This window comes from Limanda limanda, chromosome 3, assembly GCF_963576545.1.
Source record: "Limanda limanda chromosome 3, fLimLim1.1, whole genome shotgun sequence".
Lineage (NCBI taxonomy): Eukaryota > Metazoa > Chordata > Actinopteri > Pleuronectiformes > Pleuronectidae > Limanda > Limanda limanda.
In genome coordinates, this window is record NC_083638.1 from 32,848,251 (window position 1) to 32,876,055 (window position 27,805).

Genomic DNA, 27,805 nt, shown 5'->3' on the forward strand with positions numbered 1-27,805 from the left:
AGGAACAAGCGAAGCACTGCCGGTCAGCGCATCAGCAGCAAGAGCCGAATCCACGTTCACCCACTTCCTTTGCTTTCGAGCGTCGTGACACAGAGTTTGGAACATGGCGGATAAAGAGGGTAGGTCACCAGAACTACTGAGCTTATAAAGCGGTGGCCCGTTTTCCTCGTGTGTTGCTTAGCCCAGGCATGGCTGCTAGCATGACATGCTAAGTCCTGTCAGTAGGCTCACTGGTCTTAGTCTGCCTGTGTGTCGCTTCAGGTTTTAAACTTACTGGCAAATGTCATGTCTGACACTAGTAGTGTAACTTCAGTTTGTTTCCAAATCTCCAATCCATCAAACTAAACTTATTTCAACTTCAGACATTGTTCTGTGGCTGTTACGCTGCCAGAACCTCCTGCACCTAATCACACCGCAGAATGCTCCCAGTCCTCTGTTAGGGGAATAACAGCATCCAGCTGCGGTGGCTTCCCAGTCTCTGATCAGTGTTAATGGAACGGTGCAGCATGTTGCTGTTAAACTAGTTTGGTTTGACGCATATCAGCCGTCTTGTCTCTTCCTGAGAGAATCACTCGGGCAGATTCCACACTGTTACACAAACTGCCTCACTGTACCGTGAATAACTTCCTGATAAATATGTATCACCAACTAAGAATTAATGCACAGTAGATTCTATTGTTTCCAGTTATACGTTTAACCTAAAAGATGTTGTGTTGTTGTTTGTTGTTAGTTTATGATGATGCAGTGGAAGAAAGGGTCATCAATGAAGAGTACAAGATCTGGAAGAAAAACACGCCGTTCTTGTACGACCTGGTGATGACTCATGCACTTGAGTGGCCCAGCCTCACTGTCCAGTGGCTCCCAGATGTCCGCAGGTATTTCCGTCGTCTCCATGTTACTTGTCTTATGACATAGTTTAAATCTAAACAGCTCTGCTGACTGGTGTCGTCAAAGTGCCTTTTATTGGCAGTGAGCACCAGACGTGGCTGAACCCAGCTCCTTCACAGGAGTCTTGGAGACAAACCACTGTCATTCCAGATACACTTTGTGCCTGTGTCCAACAACATCAAAAATAGCATTAAATGAAAATAAATATGTTTTAAAAAAGCAAAAAATTAAAGCATACATTTGAGTGCAATAAATACAATTGATAGTGTACAGTTATGGTATACGCAGGGAAAGTGTGGCCAAGGGAAGTGCAGCAGTGTTTTGCAGTCACACAGAGATGAACTGTTATAAAGTGGTATTATTAATGTAAAGAGACATTAGAGCTTATATAAAACAAACACACTCAATGGAGTGACAGCAGTTCGTACCCGCTTCCCACTAAGGCTGACACTAATTATTATACGTTTTTTTATCTTAATTTTTTTATTGATAAACCAACTGTTATTTATTCACTATTATTATTATTTTCTTAATCAGTCAATAGAGTATTTTCTGCATGGCATCTTCCTAAGACAAAGAGATACAACATCTCCCATAGGTTAGATTAGGTTATATTATGTTCAAGTGAAATTAATAAGCAATGCTATTTGCTGCTGAGTACAGATGAACCGTTGTCTCGTTTGTGGATCTCTGCAGGCCAGAAGGGAAGGACTACGCTGTCCACAGGCTGGTTTTAGGGACCCATACATCAGATGAGCAGAACCACCTTGTGATTGCCAGTGTCCAAGTTCCAAATGATGATGCCCAGCTTGATGCTTCACACTATGACAGCGAGAAAGGAGGTAAATACACCAGGAGTCATTCTGCAGTGGAATGCTTTTCACATACATCTTAGTGCTTGATTCCTCTGTGATGAATATCTTTGTAAGAACAGGGGAGTAGGTGTAGACATGGCATTTTCACAAGTGGATGATGTCATATTTTTTCATCACAGAAAGGGTCATAGCTGTTGAGCGCCCACCCTAATTTTTAAGATGGTTATTTTCATAGTATTATCTCATCTAGTGTTTCTGAAAAATACGATTGCCTATGACTTTGTGTTTTTTTTTCTTCTCTCTTACTATAAGAGCATGGTCTTTCAGTTTGAGAGCAGGACTTACTGATGTCACATCCACATTTTCCTCCACTACAGCTTAATTTCTTCTACTGAAGCGGTCTGTTCTCAGATTTTGTTTTTGTGCAACAACTCTGGTCAAAATACCCAAACCAATAGAATGCCAGGTGTAGTGTTACATTACATGATAAATAATTTAGCTGAAGCTTTTATACAAAGCGATATACATTAAGTGTATTCAACCAGGAAGATACAAACCCAGAACATCAAGAATCAAGTTAGTACATTAGCTTCAAAAATCCATACTACATTGTTCAACACGTAAGTGCCATATATAAGTGCAACTAACTTTATTTTTTTTATTATATAAACAACACAGTTGGAGATGGTTATTAGACCATTATCTTCTTAACCAAGGTGTAACCGGAAGAGATGTGTCTTTAGTCTGCGCCTGCGGCAGAAGATGTGTAGACTTCCTGCTCTCCTGGCTCCCAAATGGTGGAACAAGCTCCCCATTGCCATCAGGACAACAGTCGTGATTTTGTTGAGTGGCTAGCTGCCCCTCGCAGTGAGGGAGCAGCAGGCCGATTGGCCGGTGCGGTGTGGATTGGCTGAGGTGTGAGGTTTAACCATGTCCTGGATAGTCAGGACCCGATCCGGGTTGTTGCATCGATGTTGGCCTTCAATCAAGTTTTATCAATCAAGTTTTATTTGTATAGCCCACATTCACAAATAACAATTCGTCTCATGGGGCTTTAACATTGTGTGACATCCTCTGTCCTTAACCCTCAACAAGAGTAAGGAAAAACTACTAAAAACCCTTTTCACAGGTAAAAATATGTAGAAACCTCAGAGAGAGCCACATGTGAGGGATCCCTCTCTCAGGACGGACAGAAGTGCAATAGATGTCAGGTGTAAGAAAACATCATCAGGATTTTTAGCAGCATCCATTAGGCTAAACATTTTTCAATACTATGTGTCAGGCAGTCCCGCTGCAATCACAGTCTCTGGCCAGCAGCAAGACCACGATCCAGCATCAGGATGGGATCCACTATAATCCACAGTCATTGTCCACCGCCGCCAGTTAGAATCCATTATCAGCTGCCGCCTCGGTCGTGGTCCCTCATCATCCGATGCCAACGCGACAAAGGATCCTCCATTACAACGACGATCAGCTGGCACGATACAGAATCCACCGAACTGGATCCACCATTGCGACCTCCGACACGCGATCCACAATCATAATCCATGGTGCGGCCACAGCTGTGGCCCTGCATCCGCGGGCGCTAAGGCACAGAAACTCCGGGAAAAGGGGTCAAGTTAGTAACATGTACTGATCAGATAAGAATTATCTTGATGTGATAAATATGGAGAAAAGGAAGGAGAAGCAGGAAAGAGAAGCTCCGTGTGTCTTGTGTCATAAATTCCCTGTGCGTCTTAGCATCATCAGGGGTTTTTGCCATTTAATCAAATTTGGAACATCGCACAAATTAGCTCTAACTATAAGCTTTATAAAAAAGGAAGGTTTTGAGTCTACTTTTAAACGAACAGAGCGTGTCTGCCTCCCTAACTGAAAGTGAGAGATTATTCCACAGCAGTGGGGCTTGATGGCTAAAAGCTCTGGCTCCTACTCTACTTTTAGAGACTTTAGGGACAACAAGTAAACCTGAGTTCTGGGATCGGAGTGCTCTAGTAGGTTGATATGGAACTAACATCTCTTTAAGGTAAAGAGGTGCCATATCATTAAGGGCCTTGAAGGTGAGGAGGAGAATTTTAAATTCTATTCTAGATTTAACAGGAAGCCAGTGTAGCGATGCTAATACTGGAGAAATGTGCTCTCTTTTCTTAGTTCTCGTCAGGACACGTGCTGCGGCATTTTGGACCAGCTGCAGAGTCTTTAACGACTTGCTGCTGGAGCCTGATAATAATGAATTACAATAGTCCAGTCTCGATGTAACAAAGGCGTGGACTAGTTTTTCTGCATCTTTTTGCGAAAGGACATGTCTGATTTTTGAGATATTACGCAAGTGGAAAAACGCGGTCCTAGAAATTACTTTTAAGTGACTATTAAAGGACAAATCAGGATCGAAGATCACTCCCAAGTTCCTGACTGTGTCATTGGAAGCAAGGGCAATGTCATCTAGCGCAGCTATATCATTAGATAATGTATCTCTAAGGTGTTTAGGGCCGAGTATTATAACCTCTGTTTTATCTGAGTTTAATAAGAGAAAATTGCGGGTCATCCAGGTTTTTATGTCCTTGAGACATGCTCGAAGTTTAGTTAATTGATTACTTTGATCAGGTTTTATTGACAAATATAACTGGGTGTCATCCGCATAACAGTGAAAATTTACCGAGTGTGTCCTGATAATGTTTCCTAGTGGAAGCATATATAATGAGAATAAAATTGGGCCGAGCACAGACCCCTGTGGGACACCATGGTTAACTTTGGTGCGCACCGATGACTCATCATTGATTTGAACGAATTGGGAGCGATCAGCAAAATAAGATTTAAACCAGTTTAAGGCCGTTCCTTTAATGTTAATTAACTGTTTTAGTCTCTCTAATAAAATTTGATGGTCAATTGTGTCGAATGCTGCACTGAGATCTAACAGAACGAGGACAGACACAAGTCCCTGATCTGAAGCTATTAGAAGGTCATTAGTGACTTTTGCCAGGGCTGTCTCTGTGCTATGATTGGTTCTAAACCCAGACTGAAAGTCTTCATATATATTATTTTCCTGGAGAAACTCACACAGCTGATTGGCTACAACTTTTTCTAAGATTTTAGATAGGAAGGGGAGATTAGATATTGGCCTGTAATTTGCTAAAACCTCTGGGTCTAGGGTGGGTTTTTTGAGTAGGGGTTTGATTACAGCTATTTTAAAAGACTGTGGTACATAACCTGATGATAATGACAGATTGATTGTGTTAAGTAGAGAGCCTTAAGGGAGAGTTGACTTGTCGAGTGTCACACCCAACTTCCTTGCAGTCTGGGTGGCTACCACAGAGTTGTCAATTGTGATAGTAAGGTCAGGGTAAGGGTGGGAGAGCCCTTCCCTTGGAAAAAGAAGTAGCCTGGTCTTGACAAGTGAAATTGTCTCGCCTTATTGTGTGTTGGTGTGTTAGTATTATGTCTTTTACTGGTGTCCTGTCGGTGTGTGTGAAGAAAAAATAATGTCACCTTCATCTAGCTGGAGTTCCGCATGTTAAAAGCTAGTCATCATGAAGGAGCAGATCTCAAAATCAAATCACAAATCTCGTATTTTGTAACTTAATGGGAACACTATTGCTCAAAAGTATAAAAACACAGAAACAGCAGCAACAGATAAAGTAACCACAGCAAAGGTGGGACAATTTCATTCAACATCACTACACTATTGGTTTGGGAATTTTGACAGATTTTTTGCAAAAAAATCCAATACCAGAAGAAAAAAAACTAAGAGCAACTTTTCACACTAACAGACAAGAAGCGTGAGTGTGAACAGAGGCGCTGAAGTTGAAGTGCAGGCAATCTAAGCACAAGCGGGGTATATTTGAGTGTGAGAGCAGGGTTTTGAGTGAAAGTCCTGCTTGCAAACTAAAAGACCACGCTCTTAAATAAAGATCAGAACAAAACACACATGATTTTTTTTTTGCTATTTTGTTAATATAGTAGAGATATATATCTCTTTTGAGAATTGCAAAGTTTTTAATTGTCTAACATAATTAATGAGGCTGCACTCAAGCCATTTTTCATTTAGTCTGTATACTGAAATTGTGATATTCTCTCTTCCAGCAGGTATGTTGATTGGCGCCCAGCTGTGTGTGTGTGATGAAGACTCTCTGTTTCTTTGGTGTGTTGCCGTATGTATGTACAAGTTTGTTAATGTGGCCACAACAATTTTAAGGTAAAAAACTAATCTTGATGCTAAATACAGCTAGTCATCATCCATATCAGAACAAAGAGGGCAAAGAAGTAGGCTCCATCCAAACAAGTACCTTTTAGTTTTAAACTGCATCACTTCTAGTGTTGCACGCTATACCGATACCAGAAAGGCATTCTGATACCCAGCCGTTAAAAACGACAGATGCCTTCTTTTATGAGTATTGGTACTTTATGAATGATGCCCGGCGCACATTGGCTGCGGAACAGCTTAGGGTTATGTTATTAAACTTAAAAAGTTATAATCTTAATCTTCCAAATAATCCAAATTATATATAACCCACATGCATGAATACAAACAAACAAGAAAACAATTAACAGATGAACTTGAATTTTATTAAGCATTGAAATAATGAGCATAAATTACATTGTAAATCTGGCATTTCATGGTTATGAAGCTCAATCCCAGGATTAGCTTACACACTACTGATAGCCTCACAACCTAATTAAACCCACTGCTATGACAAATTTATCCCCTTAATTTTTCTAACCCATTTTTTAAAGAAAAGTATCTGTATTGAAATTCATGACTTGGTATTGGTATCACTTCTACAACTTTTATGTCTATAAAACTATACTAAACACACTACCTTTTGAGCCCTCAAAGTAGTTTAGGAAAGGCTGCTGGTCTTGTTTTAATTTGAAATCCATGGTTGTGTTTGAGTCTGGACAGGCAAAAACAGGCACAACAGATTGGTATCAGCTTCGACTACCAATAGTCATTGTTAGCTGAATAACTATTTACTATTTACTTTTTTGTCTTGGCTAGCAGTTAGATTCTGTATTTTATACAGTTACAACATGCCAATGCCTGTGTACAGGAACTGTTACGTGATATGTCTTTTAAAGGAGTCATATTCAGATGCATAATTTCAATTTGTGTTATTACTTGAAAAGGTTTGCTCTAGTGTTTGGAAACGCAACACTTGCCAGACTAGCCATTACAAATTCAGAGTCACATCTCATCTCAGAATGAGGGACACTGGGTCCATCTCAGCACAATATCCAATATTTTTTTATTTCAGATAAAACATCATACCAATACCTTTGTAGTTTACAGCATGACCAAAGACAGTGAGTTAATGGATTAAAATAATGTTGATGATTGAGAGAAATGTGCAATCTATGTATAATCCTAAATTGCATTGCTTTGGTGCGATTACAATCTGAAATGGATCTTCCCAGTTTTCAAAGTAAATTGTGAAGAAAGTTCCTTCTCCAAGGTTCCTTTAAGTCACGCAGATCAGTCAGTGATGACATACTCAGAGTCTTATAAAATAAACTGACAGACATCCTTCCAGCTGCTTCAAATATCAATTTCTCAATAGGGGATACTTTAGGCTTGTCAATTATGGTTGTGTCATGTAATACATAGTGGCGCATCTGCAGATGGCTGTATTTGTTTTGTCTAGAGATACCAAATTTTACAATCAAATGTTATAGTATCTTTACCATATGATCATTTTTGTTTATTTTTTAAAATATATTAATAATAGCATATCTACATACTGACAAACGGTGCTATTTGTTTTGGGCTTTAATGAAATGATTTGGTGAAATGGACATTGTCTGCAGCAGCTCATATGTGATCATTACCCTTCTCAGAAATTCAATTCAGACAGTCAAATCTAAGTTTGTAGTCTGCACTGGTCCTATGTTAATGTGCTGGTTAGTTTACAGGGCATGCATCGATGGCCTACATTGTCTCCCTTATCAGGGGATTTGGTTGTACGTTTGGATCACTAGCAACGTTGTTGAGTAAAATGGAGGGAGACAGCGACAGTGAAACGATTAGAGGCAGAAATCTACATTCAGAACTGGAGTGTGTTTTCTCTGCCAAGGCTCTGTGTTATCACACAGCAGCTACTGGCTGATATTGTTGCAGCAATAAAAACAGTTATCATCAGACAGTAATCTATATCATCATCATCATGTTGCAAAATCCCTCAAGGAAAATGTAAAAGACTAAATGAGCAGTCGGCCCAATCCAGGTTCACCCCTTCTCTCTACCCCTTAGCCCTTCTCCTCCGTTTTGTGTGTCCATGTGTAGGAGTAGGGTGTCCCGATTCTTGTTGGGATGGAGGGGTAGTGGCAAGTATTAAGGCCGCAAAGCCCTAGAAACTGATATTTTTCAGACCCACACAACTAGGCTTTCAGAATTTTCCAGAATGCTTTGTGAATCATCGGCAAGACTGGAGAGATCTACAAATGTAGCATAATTCCTGTCAGGGTTGTCTACAGACCCCTGCTAGCAGCCTGAAGCTGTAAGCTTTTGATTTATATGTGTAATAATGCAGAGCATCCAAGCTTTTCCATTTCCATCGGATGAATGACAAATGTCATTGATTAATCTGCATTCGAATAGATGTTATTAGGATATTATAGGTTTGTCACAAACAATAGCATTGGTTTATTTAAGATCACAACAATGTTATTAAACAACATCACTGGCAAAACATTTTCGTGTCTGTTTACATCAACGACTACTGATGATGTAACAGCTTCTTGAAGGGCTGTCCCAATTTGTAGGGGAAGATTTCAAACACTCCCCCTCGTAGCTCTTTTTCAAGGGACAAGATAACCCTCGTAATCAAGGGGAAGGGGCTGAAATGGGATTGAGCTTAACCTGCAGTTTTCCAATGTCTGACTGTGGCTCTTAGGGCTGGAACAAATCTCTCAACAAACAAATCTCTAGATTACTGTAAAAATGTGAAATTCATAAAAGTCCACAGGAAGTAGCTAAGCTAGCAGACATTAGTTTTTTCGATGGTCCCTGAATGCACGTTGTCGGAAGATATCATCGCACATTTAGTAGTATAATATGTAATATGTAAAAGTGAATGAATGAACGTGACTAGTAGTTTAAAGTGCTTTGAGTATTCAATAAGACTAGAAAACAGCTATATAAATGCAGTACATTTATCATTTCTAACAATTGATGTATTACAGTCTCATTCTGTTCTTTTGTCAGAGTTTGGTGGATTTGGTTCAGTAAGTGGAAAAATAGAGATCGAGATCAAAATCAACCACGAGGGAGAGGTGAACCGAGCCCGCTACATGCCCCAAAACCCCTTCATCATTGCCACCAAGACTCCATCGTGTGATGTTTTGGTCTTTGACTACACGAAGCACCCCCCTAAGCCAGGTTGGAGCTCTGCTGTGATCATGTTCTTATGACTATTGCTTCAGAGTGTTTTAGCAAAATGCATATCATTAGGTGAAGGCTGAATGTATTTCTGCCTTTCAGATCCCAGTGGAGAATGTAATCCTGACATGAGACTGAAAGGTCACCAGAAAGAAGGGTATGGTCTTTCTTGGAATCCCAACCTCAGCGGCAACCTTCTCAGTGCCTCTGATGACCATGTAAGTGAAGAGAACTAACACCTACCAGTTTATTAGTTTTAGTTAGTTATACTGAGTAGGTAGCAACATGAGCAGTTCCAGTTTCACTAAGGCCAAGGTGATGTCTTGTGAAGTTTTGTTTTGTGAGACTATCATCTTCAAAATTGCTTAAATGATTAATTGATTATCAAATCACATCTTCACAAGCTGCGATTCTGGGTTTTACCCCTTTTTACAATCAACAGATAGAAATAGCTAACTGAAAAAACTGTAACATGTGGGTTTCAGGGCCTATGTTAACTCACCTGAACATTGTATGCACTAGTGGAAAGCCCAGCCCATTTTTAAAATGGGTTGTGATGATAAATTGTGGCATTTACCAGTTCAATGCAAGCAAGAGGATGTACAAAACATAAACTTACACTGTGCTCCCCTTTCATTCCTCACCAGACCATCTGTCTATGGGACATCGGTTCTGGCCCAAAGGAAGGGAAGATTGTTGATGCCAAAACCATCTTCACAGGCCACACAGCAGTGGTGGAAGATGTTTCCTGGCATTTGCTCCATGAATCCCTGTTTGGCTCAGTGGCCGACGACCAGAAGCTCATGATGTAAGAGGTTAATGCAAATGGTCTGGTTATGTTTTATTTCCTACCAAATACAATCACTGAGCACTTTATTAGGTAGTTCCTCCCTTTGCTCTCAAAACAACTTAGGTTCCTTGTCAAATGGATCAGTATCCACAAGATGCAGGAAACTTTCCTCTGACATTCTGCTCTACGTTGACGTGACATCATATCATTTTTGTAGATTTGTCAAGTGCACAGTCATGCTGCTGATCGTTTGTTCCACCACATCCACATGGAGGTTCATGAAAACACTTTGATACATTTACGTTGTGACATGGAGCATTATTAGCTAAAGGAAACTATTGGAGGATGGAAACTTGTGCCTATGAGGGGTTGAATATACATGGTCTGCAACAATACTCAGATAGGACAGTGACATTCAAACCATGATTGATTGGTATTAGACCCAAAGTGAGTCAAAAAATGTCCACACCGTTACCACCAGAAGCCTGGACTGTTGACAAAAGGTAGGTTGTCTGGATTCATGCTGTTGATTGTGACTCTACCATCTGCAGCCTCAGCAGAAATCCAGACTCGTCAGACCAGGCTATGTTTTTTTAGTTTTCAACTGTCCAGTGTTGGTGAGTGTGTCACTGCAGCCTCACTCTTCTGGTGTTGGCTGACAGGAGAGGAACCTGATGCGCTGTTAGAAACATCCACCGCAAAGTGTGTGAATGGCTATCTGAGTGACCTTAGCCTTTCTGACAGCTCCAACCAGGCTGACCATTCTCCTCTGACTTCTCTCATCAACCCAGAACTGCTGCTCACTGGAGTTGTTATGTTTTTCGCTCCATGCTGAGTAAATACTCTAGAGATTGTTGTGTCTGAAGATCTCAGGAGATCAGTTTTTCACTGGACTCAATTGTATGAATAAGCAGGTGTGCAGCTGATTGTATTAAATGCTCATTGAGTGTATGCTATGCCCTTGCCTCCTCCTTACCCTTCTTTATCCTCCACCAGATGGGACACGCGGTCCAATAACACATCCAAAGCCAGTCACGCGGTAGATGCTCACACTGCTGAAGTCAACTGTCTGAGCTTCAACCCATACAGCGAGTTCATTCTTGCCACTGGTTCTGCTGATAAGGTACATAAAAAGCAAAAACCCATTTGGATTGTGCCAGGTTTAGGCTGACATCAATCACTTAGGAGAAAATGTAAGGGATATGTAAGGCAAATCTTCCTTTGTTTTTCAGACTGTTGCACTGTGGGATCTCAGGAACCTCAAACTGAAGCTACACTCCTTTGAGTCCCACAAAGATGAAATCTTCCAGGTAACCTCAACTGGTTTGTTTTGCAAACACAATTCAAGTTAAATTGTATCATTAATAGTCCACACTGTATGTATTTAAATGTACAATGTAAAATGTATTAAATAAGTCATGTAGATTCCCGGAATATTGATGGCCATGGTGGCTGTAAAAACTCCCTTATCTTCAGGACACACTTTGCATTGTGGCATTGGCTTAGCTGTTTGTTTTGGTTCATCACCATTCTGAAAGATGAACCATTGTTCCTGCCTCAGGCAGCGTCTGATGTAACCAATGACCTGGGGCCAGCCAGACATAATATGAAATATAAAATGAAAGTTGCCACTTTAAATCTGTCCATGACAGTGTTTGGACACAAAACCTGAGTGTTATTGATATTATTAATATTGCTATTAATGTAACACTTGGCTGGTTCAAAGTTAAGTGTCTTCTGCTAACATTTATATAAAAAATTATGACATGATCATATACTCATTACACACACATCTCCACATAGCTATTGTTAGTGTATGCAGCAGTATTTTACAATACAAAATGAAATTCTATTTCTTACTTGCAGAAAACATAATAGCCAGGAGGTGTAGAAACTGCTCATGAAAGCCCAGACTCTTCTGGTCATTGACTGGAGAGAGCTAACACTAACATTGCCATCCTCAGCTTTTACTGTAGCTGCCTGTCTAACAGCGAGTGCTGTGGGTTTTAGGGGGCCGCTGTTTCTTGAACCAATCTCCCAAGGGGAGACAAAATAACTGTACAAGCATCAGATGATGGTTTTGTGAGTCTTCTCCAGATTTGTGGGCTGCCTAACTATTCAAGATGGTATTAGTACAATGCAATGATGGATGATAAAAGCATTAAAGCAATAACGGTCATAAAACTAATATATTTATTTATGTGACTTATCACAGTTCCACTTAGTGCAGCTCGTCTTTTCAACAGTTTCTTGAACAAAAATTAACCAAGGAATAAAACTAAAACATGTCTGTATAAACAGCTCTTATCATCGTAGCTTAGTGCAGCACAGCAAAGGTACAACTAGAAAGTCACTAAGGATTCATATTTACTAAATAACAAGGCTCTCAGAGTAAAGACCTCTACAAGGAGTGTATTGAGACACTTGTGTTCAGTCTGCTTTAGTGCTGTATCATACTGTGCAGGTTGATAATCCTAACTTTGAGATGCATCACTATGACGTGCCAGAATTAAAGGTTATGTGATTTATGTTAATAATTTTCTTGTTTAAAACTGTAGTGTTGTGAAGTGTTTTTTCCATATATGGGATGACATTGCAAATGAAAAGATTGATAATTTTATTATTGTAGCTGAGCATTACATTAACCTGCTGTCATTTGACTGTCCCCCTCATTAGGTACAATGGTCTCCTCACAATGAGACCATCTTGGCCTCCAGTGGCACCGACCGGCGTCTCAACGTCTGGGATCTCAGGTAAAAACCTCAACGTGTGTCTATGTATATATATATAAATTCATCATGACATAGACACTGGTCACACAATGTTTTGAATATTAGATTTATTAAATTAGAAACATGGCACTAAGAGTTGACTGAAGAGTAACTGTTGTTTCTCTAGTAAAATTGGGGAGGAGCAGTCGGCAGAAGATGCAGAGGATGGCCCACCAGAACTGCTGGTAAGTAATGTCCGAACAAGCAAGATAACTGTGTGATTTCTATCTCTCACTTATCATCAGGTCCTTGTTCTCACAGGGACCAAAGGATTGTTCTCTTGCACAAATATCTGTGCAAGCAATGTAAATATGGTGTTTGTCAGGCTGCCCCTGCACAGTAATCAAACAACACATCACTGATTGTTTGAAAATAGAATGAGGTTAGATAGCTCCACAGATGTTATTGGTCTGTTTCAAAGGGCTGAGCTTTCATGTTTGTGGAGTTTGAACATGTCTGTGGTTTCACTCTCTAGTGAACCACTTCCCCCCTAGATGTTATTAACGTGTCTGTCATTTCCATCTTCTTTCAACCAGTTCATCCACGGAGGCCACACCGCCAAAATCTCCGACTTCTCCTGGAACCCCAACGAACCCTGGGTTATTTGCTCTGTGTCCGAGGACAACATCATGCAAGTCTGGCAGATGGTGAGTGCTGCTGCTCTCACATGAGCCTCACACACACACACCGTCTCGTTCTGAGATTTCCTCTCAAACACTTCTTGATGTTTTCACCTTAAAAGCTTGCCCAGGTAAAAGCCTCCTACTAAAGATCTTGAAACAACTAGGCAGGGAGGAGGAGCCAGGAGGCTGCAACTCTTTAGATGTGAAGTGTTGATTTTCATTCATGATAGCCTTTTAATACATCATTCATCAGCTCTACATGAATTGGACTAGTTAGAAATAAAGACTTCTTTTTACCTGCAGCTCTGGGAACGGTTTTCTTGGACAGTAAAATATTGTTAGGATTGTTTGGAAAGAAACTCATCCACCAAGGGTTGTTGCAGAACCATCACTGTGAGCCAGATTATTTATGTTGTTAATGGCCTGTAACTAAATAGAGCTTTTCTAGTCTTGATGACCACTTAAAATGTATTGTACATTTCAATTTTCCAGGCAGAGAACATCTACAATGATGAGGAACCAGACAACACCCCTGCATCAGAGCTGGAGGCTCAGGGATCTTAACCCGGTGCTGCACCAATCTCTCTCGAGGCACGGCCCCTCCTCCCAACCTGGCCCCACCTGATGCCCTCTTCTCTACTTCACTCAAGTGCAAAATGAAAACGTCTGTTCTCCACATGAATGGAAAGTGTGGATTCAGAGACATTGTGGACTTGTTAACAGACCGATGGATTCAGTCGGTCTTCTTTACTCTGCACCATGGCTCAGGTACTCTGAAGCAGGCCAACATCCGACCATTTCAGTACCATCTCCAGTGTCTGGGGATCTGGTGGTGAAGGTGCTTCGAGCATAAAACTGTAATGTGCCAGTCACTGTAGGTCATTGAGAGCCATTCATCTGTTCATGTCAGAGGGCTCATGCAAAGATAAGTGTCATTTTACATTTGGATCATGAATATCTAGGAAACCAGTAAAGAGGCTCCCTGAAGATAGAAATATGTAGTAGAACCTGCACAATAGATGAGTACCTGACCCTTATCCCTCTGAAGTCGGAGTGTTCAGCAGCTTTTCTTAATGTCCCACCTGAGTTATTGTTGGCTGTTATTTTTCTTGCATTTAGCTGACGCATCACTGTCTTGTGAAGAAACATTCCCTGTTTTTCTCCTAAAGGTTCATAAACTGCTAAGTTAGTGTCTCGAGTGAAAGGTGTGGGACTGGACAAGTGCACCTTTCTTTCCTCTACTCTTGTTACATTATAAATAACCCTGTTTTGTGTCCTGAAATCACAGTAAGATATTTGTAACTTTTTTAAAGCAAGTTTCTCATTCAATTACAGTTGTCCTCACTTCTAATTTGACAAAGGCATAACAATCTTCACTCCTCTGATTCCTTAGTTAAAGGAAATAAATCCATAGTAAAGAGTGCAAATTCTACAAAATGTTTATTGAAAAGAAAGACAGGATTTTAAGAACATTGTACAATCAAAGAGGGTGTGGGCTTTTTCAGTAAAAATAAAGCCCTCTGAAGCGGTGCTGACTCGTGCCTCTTCTTTCACAATTTCTACAGAGGTAGATTCTGACATTACCTGAGTGTCAGTCTGGGCAAAGAGGAAACATGCTGCTCAGGGGTGTGACAACTGTCCACCACTTGATACCAGAGAAGTACGCACACGTCAACCGAGCCTTTGAGTTCACATGTCCACAAAATGTGAAGGTAAATGCGTTGGGAGAACATTAGTAAGAAAATCAGCTGAACAGCAAGGCAATGTCTTCAAGGACATTTCATTGACATGTTAAACAGGCCAACTGTTCAGTACATAATGAAGGAAAAATATTTGAAACAACCCAACCTGACTCTTGCTGACCTTACTCAGACACTGAAACAGACTTAAGAAAGGACATTACTCCATGAGAAGGAAAAAATCATTGCACTTTAGTTTCTCAGATTCACTCATGATTTCTACAAACTGGAACTTGTCTTAGGGCCTAACAAGATGCTGTGCATCAGGAATGATGTTTTTTAGGTTATCAGAGCTGCTGAGGAACAGCAGCTGCAATCAGTGTTGACCCGGACTGAGTGAAGGAGAATAAAATTTCCAGTAAGTGTGAAAACCAGAGATCATGTATGCTACACACATCTGATCCTGCCAATGATCTGTTTCCTACACATCAGGACTACACTCAAACAGTATTGACAGCTTCTGTAAGATATTTAACAAAATCTTAGTGTTCAAACCAAATCATCAGGTTTTCTTCCACCTTCAGGCTTCAAAGTTGATAAGGCAGTTTATTGTGATGTACCAGCATGATTTAAGTTTTCACACAATTACAGGAAGTTATTAGCCGGTATATGAAGCCGTTTACTCCTGACTCAGCTGTTCTCTGTGCACCCTGCATGATGGATCGTATTGACATCAGTTTCAAAAGAAAAGGGCCTGTGGAGATGCTGATTTGAATCTAGTGAGGAAACATGGGTTTAACCGAGTCTGGTTGATACGATGATGCATATTGCGTAAACCACAGACTGGTGTTGCTAGGTAAAAACACAACCTCCAGTAGCAACAAAAAGGGATTAGATACAAATTAATCATGACGGTAGCTGCCTGGTCAAGTTACATCAACCATCCTTAGACTGTGGTGACATACTGTCATTTACCTTTAGTAATCGGCAGTTGCAGGGGGGGATAAAAAGGAACCAGGGTTTCCACTTCTCTGTTTTCATTTGTTACACAACTAATTCAATTTCCAATCACAGCAACAACTGAGTGCAATGAAATAACTGTCTTCTGAGAGATATGTGCAGAGCTCTCTAGCCCTCCCATTTAGATAGCAAAGCAACATTAGCCTGGTATAATGACAGGGTGTGTCGGTCATAGTGACACTGTGCAGCTTGTTCCGCTTGTGCACTTTAGAATTTTGCTTTCAGACTCATAACTAAACAGAAAATATTGGAAAATCTGTAACAAAAAAGTGATGGTCCTGGTGTTGATGGGTAGCAGGTGGGTCAAGGTAGCCATTTTATATGGATTTACAGATTCATTTTGTCAAGATACCTCTGGTTCCAAAATACCACCTTATCCACACACACACAAAAAAAATCTCAACAATGAAGATGTCAAACGAGCCAACTCTACATTGTGCTTGCTCTACACTAGGTCCTGCTTCCTCCTCAGATCACATTCTCACTGTGGGCTACACTAACACACTTACCTATGAAAAAAAGCATGTGGACCCATTTGTGACAGAATCACTGGAGAACTTCTGATGAGATGCAACATCACAGGGATGGGCCATTTGACGAAATTAAAGACGGACTGCTTCAATTAGATTGCATGGATATTTCTTATGAAAATACACTTATGGTAGAAAATGGAGTACAAAGTGCTCTCCACAAAGCCAATTATTACGGCCAACCTAAAGGTGGGCTAGCTCTTAGAATAGAATCTTTGATAAAGTCACTTTATTCTTCTTAAATGATTACACAAAAAGATATAAGTTCAGTTTCTGTGTAGAAACCTGCAAAGGCAAGTGTAGACTTAAAAAACAGAGGAAATCTATATCTCCATTGAAGATGGTTTGTCTGGCTAGTTCTGGAACTAGGCTGGAGGCGTGTGGAACCCTAGTATCACACCCTTCTCATCTATACTCACACACATATAGGTTGGCTCAGTCCTGTGTGTCTGCAGGAGGGCTGCTTGTTGTAGCAGTAGTGGTTTTGTCAGTAGCAGCCGGAGAGTAGTCAAGTCCAGGTGGTCTGGGAGCTTGATGAATGCCCTCTGTCTCCTGTGTTGAGCCCATTTCCCCATCCTTTTCCTCCACATCCCCATCCCCTTCCTCCTCCTCCTGCTCTTCCGCTAAAGGCTCCTGTCGCTGGTCTTCAGGAGCTGCTGTGGTCCCTTTGTCTCCCTGCTCCTGCAGGAGGCTGAGCCGATTGTTCAGGTCATTCCTCTCCTTCTGCAGCGCTCTGCACAGCCTCTCCAGCAGCTCCAACTTCCCCTGCAGGGCCTTGAAGTGGCCATCGCGCAGAGTTTTCTACAACAAACACAATGTTTCATTAGCGTTATTTTTCTCACACTGGACAGGGCAGTTTGGTGGAAAGAATTGAATGACAAATTGTTTAGTCAGAACTTTCAACCATATCTATGGCCTTGGAGCTCTGGAAAAAGCAAGTGGACTAGTGATCGAAACTTGACTAAAAATTGTATTTTGTGTAAGTATAGAATTATTACTTTCTTTTATTCTCTGCTGGCTGTAACATAAATTGCCCATCTGGGATTAAAAAAAAAAAAAAGTTTACCTTAACCTAACAATTATCCTGTCAAATTGTTTCAAATGAAAGGACAGTTTTTTAACTTAAAACAGAATCCTCTTTTCGTTAACAATGGAATATTAATTCATCTTAAATTGCTTACGTTATTTTGTAATTTTACCCTCATGTGTGCAAAAACTGCAGGCCGTTGATTCACTGACATATCTCTGCTAAAGAAAATAAAACATTTTCCCTGGAGGATTAAAAGGGATAGTTCACAGAAAAATTATAATTGTACATTTGAAATATTGATCCCCAGTTACTTCAATTGCATTAGATTTAAGTTACTTTACAGGTAATACTGAGCATATTTACCCTCTTAGTTAAGCCTGGTAAAATGTACTTAGCACTGAAAACAGCTATTTGGTAAAGCCCTGTTAGATGAGAAGTCCGACGGAGGAAAGCTGGCTGTTTCCTTCCAGTCTTTGTGCTAAGCTTGACTAAGTATTCCTTGATTTCACATCAGTATTTAACATCTACACACAGAGACTGATATTCAGCTTGACATTCACCCTCAGAAAGACAGTGTGTTTAAAAGTCACCTCCTCAGCCATCTGCAGCAGGGCCTGGTTGTTACTCTCCCATTTGTTCTTCCACTGTGTTGTCTCCTTCTCCAACTTCTTGATCTTCTTTGTCATCTGGAGGTTAAAACACAGTTAGTCATGACGGATGAAGGCAAACAACAGGAAGTCAGACTGTCATTGACAGGTTATCGATTCTTACCTTTTCCATCTCTTGTCTAAAAGTGGTGAAGACCTCATTGCTTTTAGCAAGAGTACTCTGAAACTCCTCGAACTTGTCCATGTACAAGGAGAGCTAAGAGGGATAAGACGAGAGCTGTGAGAACTGATGTGCACAAAGGTAAACACAAGACAGCATTTTGTTAGTTTGTAAACGTAGCCTGGATCAATGGTATTAGAGTAGACAAAGTGCAAATGTCTCTCCATTTTGCCTGGAACGTACATGGACCAATCACAGCCCCTGGACACCAAGCATTTATGTTCCCAGAGGAAAACAGTGTTGTTGCATTGAATGTGTTCCTGATCCACCGCGTGACTGTGTGTGCGCATGTACTTACCTGTTGTTTGAGTTGTGTTTCCTGCTCCTTCATTAGCTCACACTTGCGTCTGGACTCAGTGGCATCTTTCAGCAGCTGAAGCATAACAGCACAGTCAGTTCTAATGCTCTCACAGGCTGCACATTTTGAAAATGTTCTTGCACAATTTTTAAAGTCAAATTTACTGGGTTTTTTTAGACCCTTTAAAGACCTCAATAAATTAAATTTAAGACCCCAAAAATGTAAAAACATTTTCTTTGTTAGAAGAGAATTTCTCCAAACTAATAAGCTTCAAACGATATCAGAATAATAAAATTGAGTCAGGGTACCTGTTGGAGCTGTTTACTGTTGGCTTTAGAGTTTAATAGTGAAACATTTGTTTTTCAGTTTTATTTAGATTATGCCTTTAGAATAAGAGTCATATTTTTTTATTTATTTATAGTTAGTTTATGCTTTTCTTTTTTTATAAAAGGTACTGAGCACAAGATATAAAATGTATGGTTCGGTGGGCATAGGCAGCCAGGCACCAGCAAGGGGTCATGGTTTTTTACCAGGGCAAGAGAGACAGCGGACACCATTGCCTTTGGTTTGCTTTGCAAAAAGAAACCACACAAAACGTGACGTGTTCCTGGACACTGTAGTTATTTCCTACGCAAAATGTTCTTCTTAGGTGCTTAAGTGAGTTACTGATTTTGAGTTTTAAGTCTTTTGCTTTTTCTAGTCAAGTTTGAAGACAAGGCGCCATTATAGTAACACTTCCTTACAGAGTGCCCAGAAAAAGCATTCTTTGAAAAATGTATTTACTTTTACATTATATATATATTTATATATATATATAATATATATACATACATTCTTTTTGTAGTGAATATCCTGTTCCTTTACAATTATCATTATTACCGTTGTTATTGATACTATTATTATTAGGCTATTATTGGTCTGTTTGTATATCTGAAATAAACACCCATCTGGGATTGGTGATAAGAAAAATAAAACTGGCAGTCTCAGGGCTAAAGTTTTAAATAGATTTTTATGTTAGGACACTGTGCGTGACAATTTTCCTATTCACCTTAAAAACACCGCCTGTAAATGTAAGACTTTACAGCCAGTTTATGGTCAATTTAAGATCTTAATTTCATTGATTTTTTAACGACTACCACAATTAATGTATTGTGCTTATACAGCCTATATAATTAAAACAGTACTCACAAAGTCCCTCTCTCTCTGCTGCTTCTCTTCCACTTCTTTCATCATCTCTGTGATGGTCTGAAGCTTGGCATCCATCAGCTGCTGCTGCAGCTCCTTGTGCTTGAACACCTTGTCTATATGCTGCAAGGACACAATCACATCTCCATTAGACTGTACAACTTGTGATAAAATAATCATTATCCTGAATGTTTTTAAACTGCTGGACGTTTTCAATCACAGCAGTGATACACTGCCCATATGTCAGTTATCAATACCAAAATTGATACCTCACATGATGAGGTATGACTGCCCAGGTTTGTACTTGATGCCATAGCCACAACAGACTACAGTTGTTATCTTACCTCCTCTCTGAGCTCATACTGCTCGATGAGCTTTTTCAGCTTCTCTGCCAGTTCCATGTTCTCCTGCCTCAGTTTGGTGTTGTGGGAGCTGTGCTGCTCCATCTGCACCTCAATGTCACTCAAGGTCATCTGGAAGTGTAGCATGGCCTCCTTCCGCTGCTCCTCGTACTCCCTGGACCGCTGAGCATTCTCATCCTATCAGGTGGCAGGTGTGGACATTGAGGGGATATTAAGGAGACGAGGAGAAAAGAGAAGCGTGAGACACAGAGGTAAATTTGAAAAGAATTATTACAATCTGAGGGCTAAATTGCCCAAGAGAGACAATATTAAAGTTGACAGTGCCAAGAATTAAAATAGTATCCTTTTCATTGAAACAAACACATTTATTCAGTGTTTTATACATTATATTGACAGTAAACTCCTATTTGAATGCACGCTGATTAAAGATATGTTCATCTTCCTGATGCTTTAGCAATAATGTGTGTGCGGTTTGTCGAGACAAGATAAAAAGTTAAGAGTGACACAGATGAGTATGGCTGCAGTGGGTTGAGTTGTACCTTCAGAGTTTTGTTGTGTCTCTGTAGCTCCCTGCACAAGCTCTCCAGCTTGCTGCGAGCCAGGATGGCCTTGCTGTGCTCCCCTTGCAGGTGGATCTTCTCCTTCACAATCTGAGACTGCTTCTTCTGCAGGGCTTTCAGTCGCTTCTGCATGCAGCGGCTCTCCTCCAGCTGAACACACATACAATGAAAGATTCACATCATTGTGAAATAGGGTCATGTTTTTTTTTTATACTTTCTTGAATTTAAAACAATCACGCAACATTGATTTGGGAAATAACCGTTTTTAGATTGTGCATGTTGCATTTGAAAAAGGGGGCAGCAATTAAAGCATGATATTCCAACAATGTCGCAGAACAAATCTTAATGAATCTTGTTGAGTAGATATCCGGACAAAGTTAAGTTTGTGTTTTCACCAGACAAGGTAAAAACCTAGTATTTGGCTGGACTTTGTCCAGGTAAACAACATAAAAGATTCCACAGGTTGTTCCATTTGTTTCTTCGTTTGGATTTTAAGTTGACAACTTGTCAGGTCAGTTGTTAAATCATACCTTACTGCCTTTTTCTATATTCTCATGATCAAAAAATAACAGTTGACTGCAGTTTGAGCCTACAGCTACACAAATACTTTGTAGTTTTAAAGCGCATCACTTTTGTTAACATCTTGCATCCAAACTACTCTTGAGTTTTCCAGCCCCTAAAATAGACTTTTGAATGTTGCTGACCCCATTTAAATTTTAAATCTACAGAGTTGTGTTTAAGCTTATCAGTCACAACATATGCTTCCCTGATTGATCACCCTCATAGTTCAAACAAAACAGCATCAGCCTTGACTACCAGTGGCAGATGTTAAGTGTTGGAAAGCATAATATCAATGGTCCAAGAAAAGAAAATCCAAGCACTTTTCAGAATGGCTGTTCTTCATTTGTAGTATTTTGAGCAATTAAGCAACCAAATGCAGAGAACATGATCAGCTTCGTGTTTACACTGGATGCACATGACATTTGCACGTGAGAAGTCATGTGATGTGTTTTCAGGTGTGCAAGTATGTACTGTAAGGAGGCCAAAACTTAATTCATAAATAATTATATAAATACATAATTATTGTATTAAATGACTAAATGTAATGTATTGATTAATGTTTTTGTTTATTTATACTTTTCTTTATATTTTTATTTATTTATTTATTCAAACTTATTTATCCATAGCTTAACTTGCTGGAAGAAACAAAATAAAATTGTCAACTTCAATTGCAGACACTATATATATATATACTAGATATTCTGTGCCAATCAGAACCTTTAACCCGCCCCCAAACTTTTAATGAATGAAGTTGACGGTTATATTTTGTTCTGTCCGGCAAGTTATGCTACGGATAAGGTATAAATTAATTAATTAATTAAAGTATAAATAAATAAATAAAAGTATAACAAATTAATAAATACATTTATAAATATATATGTATATATTAAGTTTTGGTCTTTAAAACTCTCCATAGCGCAGGGACTACTTCTGATACAGAACTGAACAGAAGTTATTTGTTTTAAAATCAGATGCTTACCAGGTCGGCATATTTCTTGCACAAAGCAGCCAGTTTCTCTTCAGGAGTGGCCAGAGAATTCAGAGCCTGCATCAACAGAGCGACCTCCTTCCCTGGAATATAAACCATAACAGAAAAAATTCAGGAGAATTCTTTCAAGTAGATTTCCAATGAGAAGACAACCACCTAAGAACCTACAACCTGATACTAAAGTGGTGACAGGTAAACCAACATGCCTGTATGTCTCGGATGTTATTGCAACACCAAAAAAGTATGATGTCGAAGCTCAGACAATGGCAACAAAGATTGCTCGTTCTTTTTAATTATTATATTGAATTGCTCCACCTTCGACAAAACCTTGAAAAGCTAATATGGAGCTAAATTATTAAAATCATTGTTTAAATTGATGAGCTAACTATTATAATTTCCTGTCAATACAAGCTCTGTTAAAAGTAATGGGATGTCAGTGGAAACAGCATTAAAAAAAGGACTGGGACAGATAAGTAATTTGGACAACCTTCATAAAAAGATCCAAAGCATTATCCTTAACAAAAGGCAGATTCTGGTCACCTATTTATTACTCCGATAGAAAAAAGACTGAGGATATCAGACAACTATTGTATTAGCCATGTTATATTGATTACAATATAAGTTGTCTGAATAAAGAAAATAATTTTTTACTTGAATGTACACAAAATATTTTGGAATGACGTTTTAATCATTTTCTAGGAAAACTAAAGCTAAGTAAGTACATAGAATGTGTTTTTCAGAAAGAATCAGAAAGCCCTAGAGACCCGACCAATCCAGTATAACTGGACCCCTCTCTCCTGTGCAACTCTTTTCAAATACAGTGTATGTTACAGTGTGGGCTTGGTCTGTACGGGTAATGACACGTACATAATACATTTACAGTCAATTTAACAGGGATATAACTCGGGTGTTAACAAAACATCACAAAAATCCCAAAAAAGGTGATATCACACATACAGTATGTAATGACGAGAGTGTTTGTACCAAAGGCCTTGTCTTCTCCACTCTTGGGGTCTCCTCCAGGATCAAGATCTGCCTCCCCCAGATCACTGGGACTATCCTCTCTGCCTGGAGTTTCCCCTCTCTCCTCCTCAGCGCAGCACAAGCCCAAATCATACGCTGCAACCTCTTCCTGTTAACACACACACAGCAGGTATGAGTTCTTACCCACCCTCAGTTTTCCTAACAGGTCTGAGGCTTCGTACAGGTGGATTTTCACGCATGGCCGGGTGGCTCCATCTGTCTGTGAGGTGATGCCATCATGCTTCTAAAGCAGAGCACTAAGATATTTATATTCCTGATATCTTTATCCACACATGACATTTGTATTAGGGCTGATGATAAATAAAAGATAGTCAGATGATTGAAAGGGTTTTTGTCAATGATAACTTCTCCCGGCTGTAAAGCGGTCCGTGATCTCTACGTACGTAGCAGGAACAGTTTGTTTATTTATCTTAAGTCATATCTTCACGATATTAAACAACCTTATCACATATCGCAGTTTTTCCCATTATCGTGCAGCCCTAATTTGGGGCGGAGTCTTGGGACCTTTGTGTGTGTGTGTATACTCCAACTTACTCTGAGCACATACACAACGTCAGTCACGTTCATCATTAAAACTGATTCCTTCGTTCACAAAGAATATGAACAAACTGTCAATAACCGTCTCTGAACTCTCATCAACTCGCTGGGGCTCTTCACTTACTTTCTTTCGCTCTCTCCACGCTCTCTTCCCTCCCCTCCTGATACAAAAATATACATCCAGGCAGGAGAGTTTTCTGGATGGGCGGGGGAGCTAGCTGTCTGCTGTGAAAGGGTCATGAGAAGAGAGCAAGAGAAGCGAAACTCCAAATTGAATTTTATGCTGAAGGCTTAAAGCATTCACGTGACCATTTGTACTCGATGGTCGCGATATAGTCCTTTTGTACATCTCACGTGGAACAAGCTGCGATATATTGAGTATATTCAGTGTGTCGCCCACCCCTTGTCTCAAGTCTGGTATTTTTTGATCGGACACTTCTTGATTTAAACCTAATTTTGCCAGCTTTAGGTGTTAATGATAGGAATTTAGTTGTCAGCAGGCAGGCAGAACTCAACAAACACCTGTCACGAGACCTCACACATTCATTGTGTCCAACAGAAAGAAGTTGCACTCCTTAATGGCATAATACTGACTGCTGATATGAAATTATTTTGACGGAGCAACAGCCAGTGAAAAACACAAAACAGCTGACCACTGAAGTATCCTTTACAGTCTCCCATAATGTTGCACGGTGTACCGGTACTAGAAAGGTACCGCCGTACCCTTAAGTTAAAAACGATACGATTTTTTCATATTATTAGTCCTGGTACTTCATTAAAGTAGCACTTAATCAGAGCGCACTCACTGTTCCGCTCCCTGTCACGCCGCCTGCACGCATTGACTGCAAGGGGCGGGGCTGCCCAGCTCTCACACATGCAACAAGCAGCCCTCACTCACAGCGAGTGATCTCAGGGGAGACATGGCCTCATGTGCACAAGCTCTCCGACCGTCCTCGGCTTGTTGAAAGTGATTCTCTCTCAAACTGTGTGGCGCGACCGGACGTAGACATAACAGTTGGGGCGCTTGACCGGGAGGGGGACATGTGAGAACTAATGTTTTGACGTCCGCATCTCTGTAACGGCGGAACACTAAAACAAGTTGTTCTTTCGCCAGAGCCAGGGGTCACAACCCGCAGCTCTTCAGCCTCTCTGCAGTGGCTCCCTGTGCAGTGTTCATATGTTGAACGGTAACGTGAGGGAACGTCACGTTAATTAGTCAAATCTGCATCGTATCAGGCCAGCATGAAAAAAACAGGAGAGGGCGTGTGTGCTGTTTGGGCGCGCACACACACACCCCGCCCCCACTCGATGGCTCAGGTGGCATGTTTTTCATTGTTGTTTTTCAATAAAGGGGAGAAATTGCCCTTTAATTATGTCTCCATCTTTAATGTACCCAACCCACATAGCTTTAAGGTTTTTTCACATCAAACATGCATCTGTAAAATTATGTAACTCATACTTATCGCAATAACTATGTAGACATATAGTCAGATATGGACAATAGGCCTACATAGCCGTGTATAATCAATGCTATGATGTCATCATGTAGTTTTCATTAATATCTCGCTGTAGGCTCATACTAATATGAATGCCATTTGTTAATTGTTCAAAAAGATGGGCAGAAACAAGCTGGTAAAAAAGGGAACCGTTCAGATGTTTTATTTGTTACTATCATAGATAAATATACCAGTATCGTATCGTATTTGTGGTATCGTATCATATTTGTTGTATCGTAAGTATCGAGTATCGTGATATTTTGGCAGGTATAGTATCAAAGTCATAATTTTGGTATCGTGACAACCCTAGTCTCCCAAGCCGCTTTCAGACATGCACTGAACTTTTCTCTGCAGAGGCTGTAGGTGTGAACTCAAATGTCCAAGTGAGACCCTTGAAGTTTCTGTGGACTTTATCCACCCGGTCCCCCAGTATACTGTAAAGTCCGTAGACACTCAGGAGAAGCCGATGCTGTTGTGAACGCAGCTGAGCAGAGAATCTTCCACTCTGTTCCTCCAAAGGTCCTGTCTGAAAACGGCTTCAGTGAGGCCGACATGGACAATCATGCATGTTGTGTTGGTCCTGATGTTGTGGTTTAGCCAAAAGGATTTTGTGAAAAAGTGTCACTTTGTTTTTGGCACAAAAACATTTTTGTAATCCTGCTACTCTTGCTATTTGCACGACATTAGAAAACAGGAAGACTGACAGTAGCGTAGTAGTAGCAGGACAAATAACGAAACATAATACATCACACATAACAATACATGTTGAGAGTGTTTACCTGACAAGAGCTGTCCAGGTCGGTAGGAGAATCACTGCCTCCCACTATTCTCCTGGTCGCCACATCAATGTCACACACTGCTGTTGTCTCCATTTGTCCTGATCACAACCTACACATTCATAGAAAAACAGAATTGGTAGAAAATCTCCATGAGATTACAGCCTGACCAGCCACCAGTAATGAGCAGTGTCTGCAGAATACTGTCTAGATAAGAGGAAGACAAATTCAACAGCAGACAACAAGAGTCCACCACGTGTTTGGAGAGGGGCAGGAGCAGTCTGAACATGCCGCCAGAGAGAAACATGTCAGCGCAGCACAGAGCAACTCTGCTCATGGGCACATTCACAAACACTGCAACAATGGGAGGGACTCTCTGGATATAGTGACACAATGCGCGGAAACAAGTCAAAATAAAGACGATCCCCACTACCTCACCCTGTCATTTGTGTGGGGCCTATAAACACTAGACTTCCCTCTCTACAATAACAGGCTAGCTTTAGCCTCACACCAGTATTCATGTACAATGACAACAAGTTGAAGACCGCTAAGCTTCATTCCATTCAGTTAGTGGAATGCCACACATGACAGGTAACTAACAACAGTTAGTGACAATCTACCTGATCGTGTAGGCTAATCAAAGTGAAGCTAACCTAAAGGAACACAGTTTATATTGATGCTGAATGACAACCGCCTACTAAACAATAGCATGACTGTTGGGCCAAAGTTGCAGTCAAGTGTAGTAGCGTGTTATTGTAATGGATTCTGAGCAGATACGATTAGTCGTGTTACATTTGAGCAAACCGCGTCAGTCCCCTGCATAGCTTACTGCCCCACCTGATACAGACGAACACCCAGGACGTGTAGTTCGCTGCATTACTACGTGTTGTTCCCTCGTTTCACTCACTCTGTCTCCTTCAGAGAAAAAGAAGCAGCTCCCCCATGACATGTGTCCCACTGGGCACAAAAGCACAAGGTGCCATGTTACTTAACGTCGAGCGTTTCGTAGCCCTGGTACTACAACCGCTGGCTGCGTTTATACAACTTCACAAAGTGGGGAAATTCACTTAAACTCAAGTAAACTACTTGAGCCGAATTCAAGAGTGTCTTGTCATACAGTTAAAGGTGTTTCTAGTCAAATGATAACAGCAAAGTGGCTTTGCAGATGAACAAGGTAGCCGTAACCGCTCGAAGCCGTAAATGGAGTCTGGTATGACGTTCCTTCGACTCAGGTCACGTTAGCTCCAGAGCTAAACGCACAGCACGCACTTCACTATTTGTCAGTTTAAACAAAGGAACGTAACAATTTACAGTGTCTGTGTATCTATTCAGACACATGGTGGATAGCAAAGCGCGCGGCTGCTAGACCCACAGTTATTAGCCGTAGAGGTGATTTGCTATTGTTAGCAGGGCTAATCCTGTGCTATGTGCTAAGCTAGCTGATGGCTAGCCCCATTGGCTAACATTAGAAGTAAACTTTGGCAAATGAGAAATGTGCGAGAGTAAACAAAAGGCTAAACAGAGAGTTAGTGCGGAGGTCAAATCAGCACGATACAATACCAGTGAATGAAATGTGCTGATGAAGCAACCAGAGCGTTTACCTGTGTTTTCACTGTGGATAGAACCAGGACACAGTTAACAAGCTGGCATCAAAG

The 27,805-nt window shown here is 40.5% G+C and overlaps 2 protein-coding genes across 3 annotated transcripts; one reads left to right on the top strand and one right to left on the bottom strand.

Moving 5' to 3' along the window:
• LOC132998263 (histone-binding protein RBBP7) lies at nt 1-14,785 on the top strand. Its single transcript, XM_061067807.1, has 13 exons — nt 1-119; nt 731-875; nt 1,585-1,730; nt 5,781-5,783; nt 8,899-9,072; nt 9,175-9,290; nt 9,720-9,880; nt 10,859-10,985; nt 11,095-11,172; nt 12,539-12,615; nt 12,761-12,818; nt 13,170-13,280; nt 13,749-14,785. Exons 1-13 carry the CDS (start codon nt 104-106, stop codon nt 13,818-13,820), a joined length of 1,284 nt encoding a protein of 427 aa, XP_060923790.1. The 5' UTR covers nt 1-103; the 3' UTR covers nt 13,821-14,785.
• txlng (taxilin gamma) lies at nt 14,680-27,805 on the bottom strand. 2 transcript variants are annotated; one of them, XM_061067806.1, is made up of 11 exons: nt 27,752-27,805; nt 26,154-26,262; nt 23,282-23,429; nt 22,289-22,380; nt 20,728-20,898; nt 20,171-20,365; nt 19,830-19,949; nt 18,642-18,716; nt 18,287-18,379; nt 18,106-18,201; nt 14,680-17,286 (listed from the first exon to the last, which is right to left on the bottom strand). In XM_061067806.1, exons 2-11 carry the CDS (start codon nt 26,244-26,246, stop codon nt 16,921-16,923), a joined length of 1,449 nt encoding a protein of 482 aa, XP_060923789.1. In that variant the 5' UTR covers nt 26,247-26,262; nt 27,752-27,805; the 3' UTR covers nt 14,680-16,920. The 2 variants fall into 2 exon arrangements, with proteins under 2 accessions (XP_060923789.1, XP_060923788.1); XM_061067805.1 differs by having other exon boundaries at nt 23,255-23,429.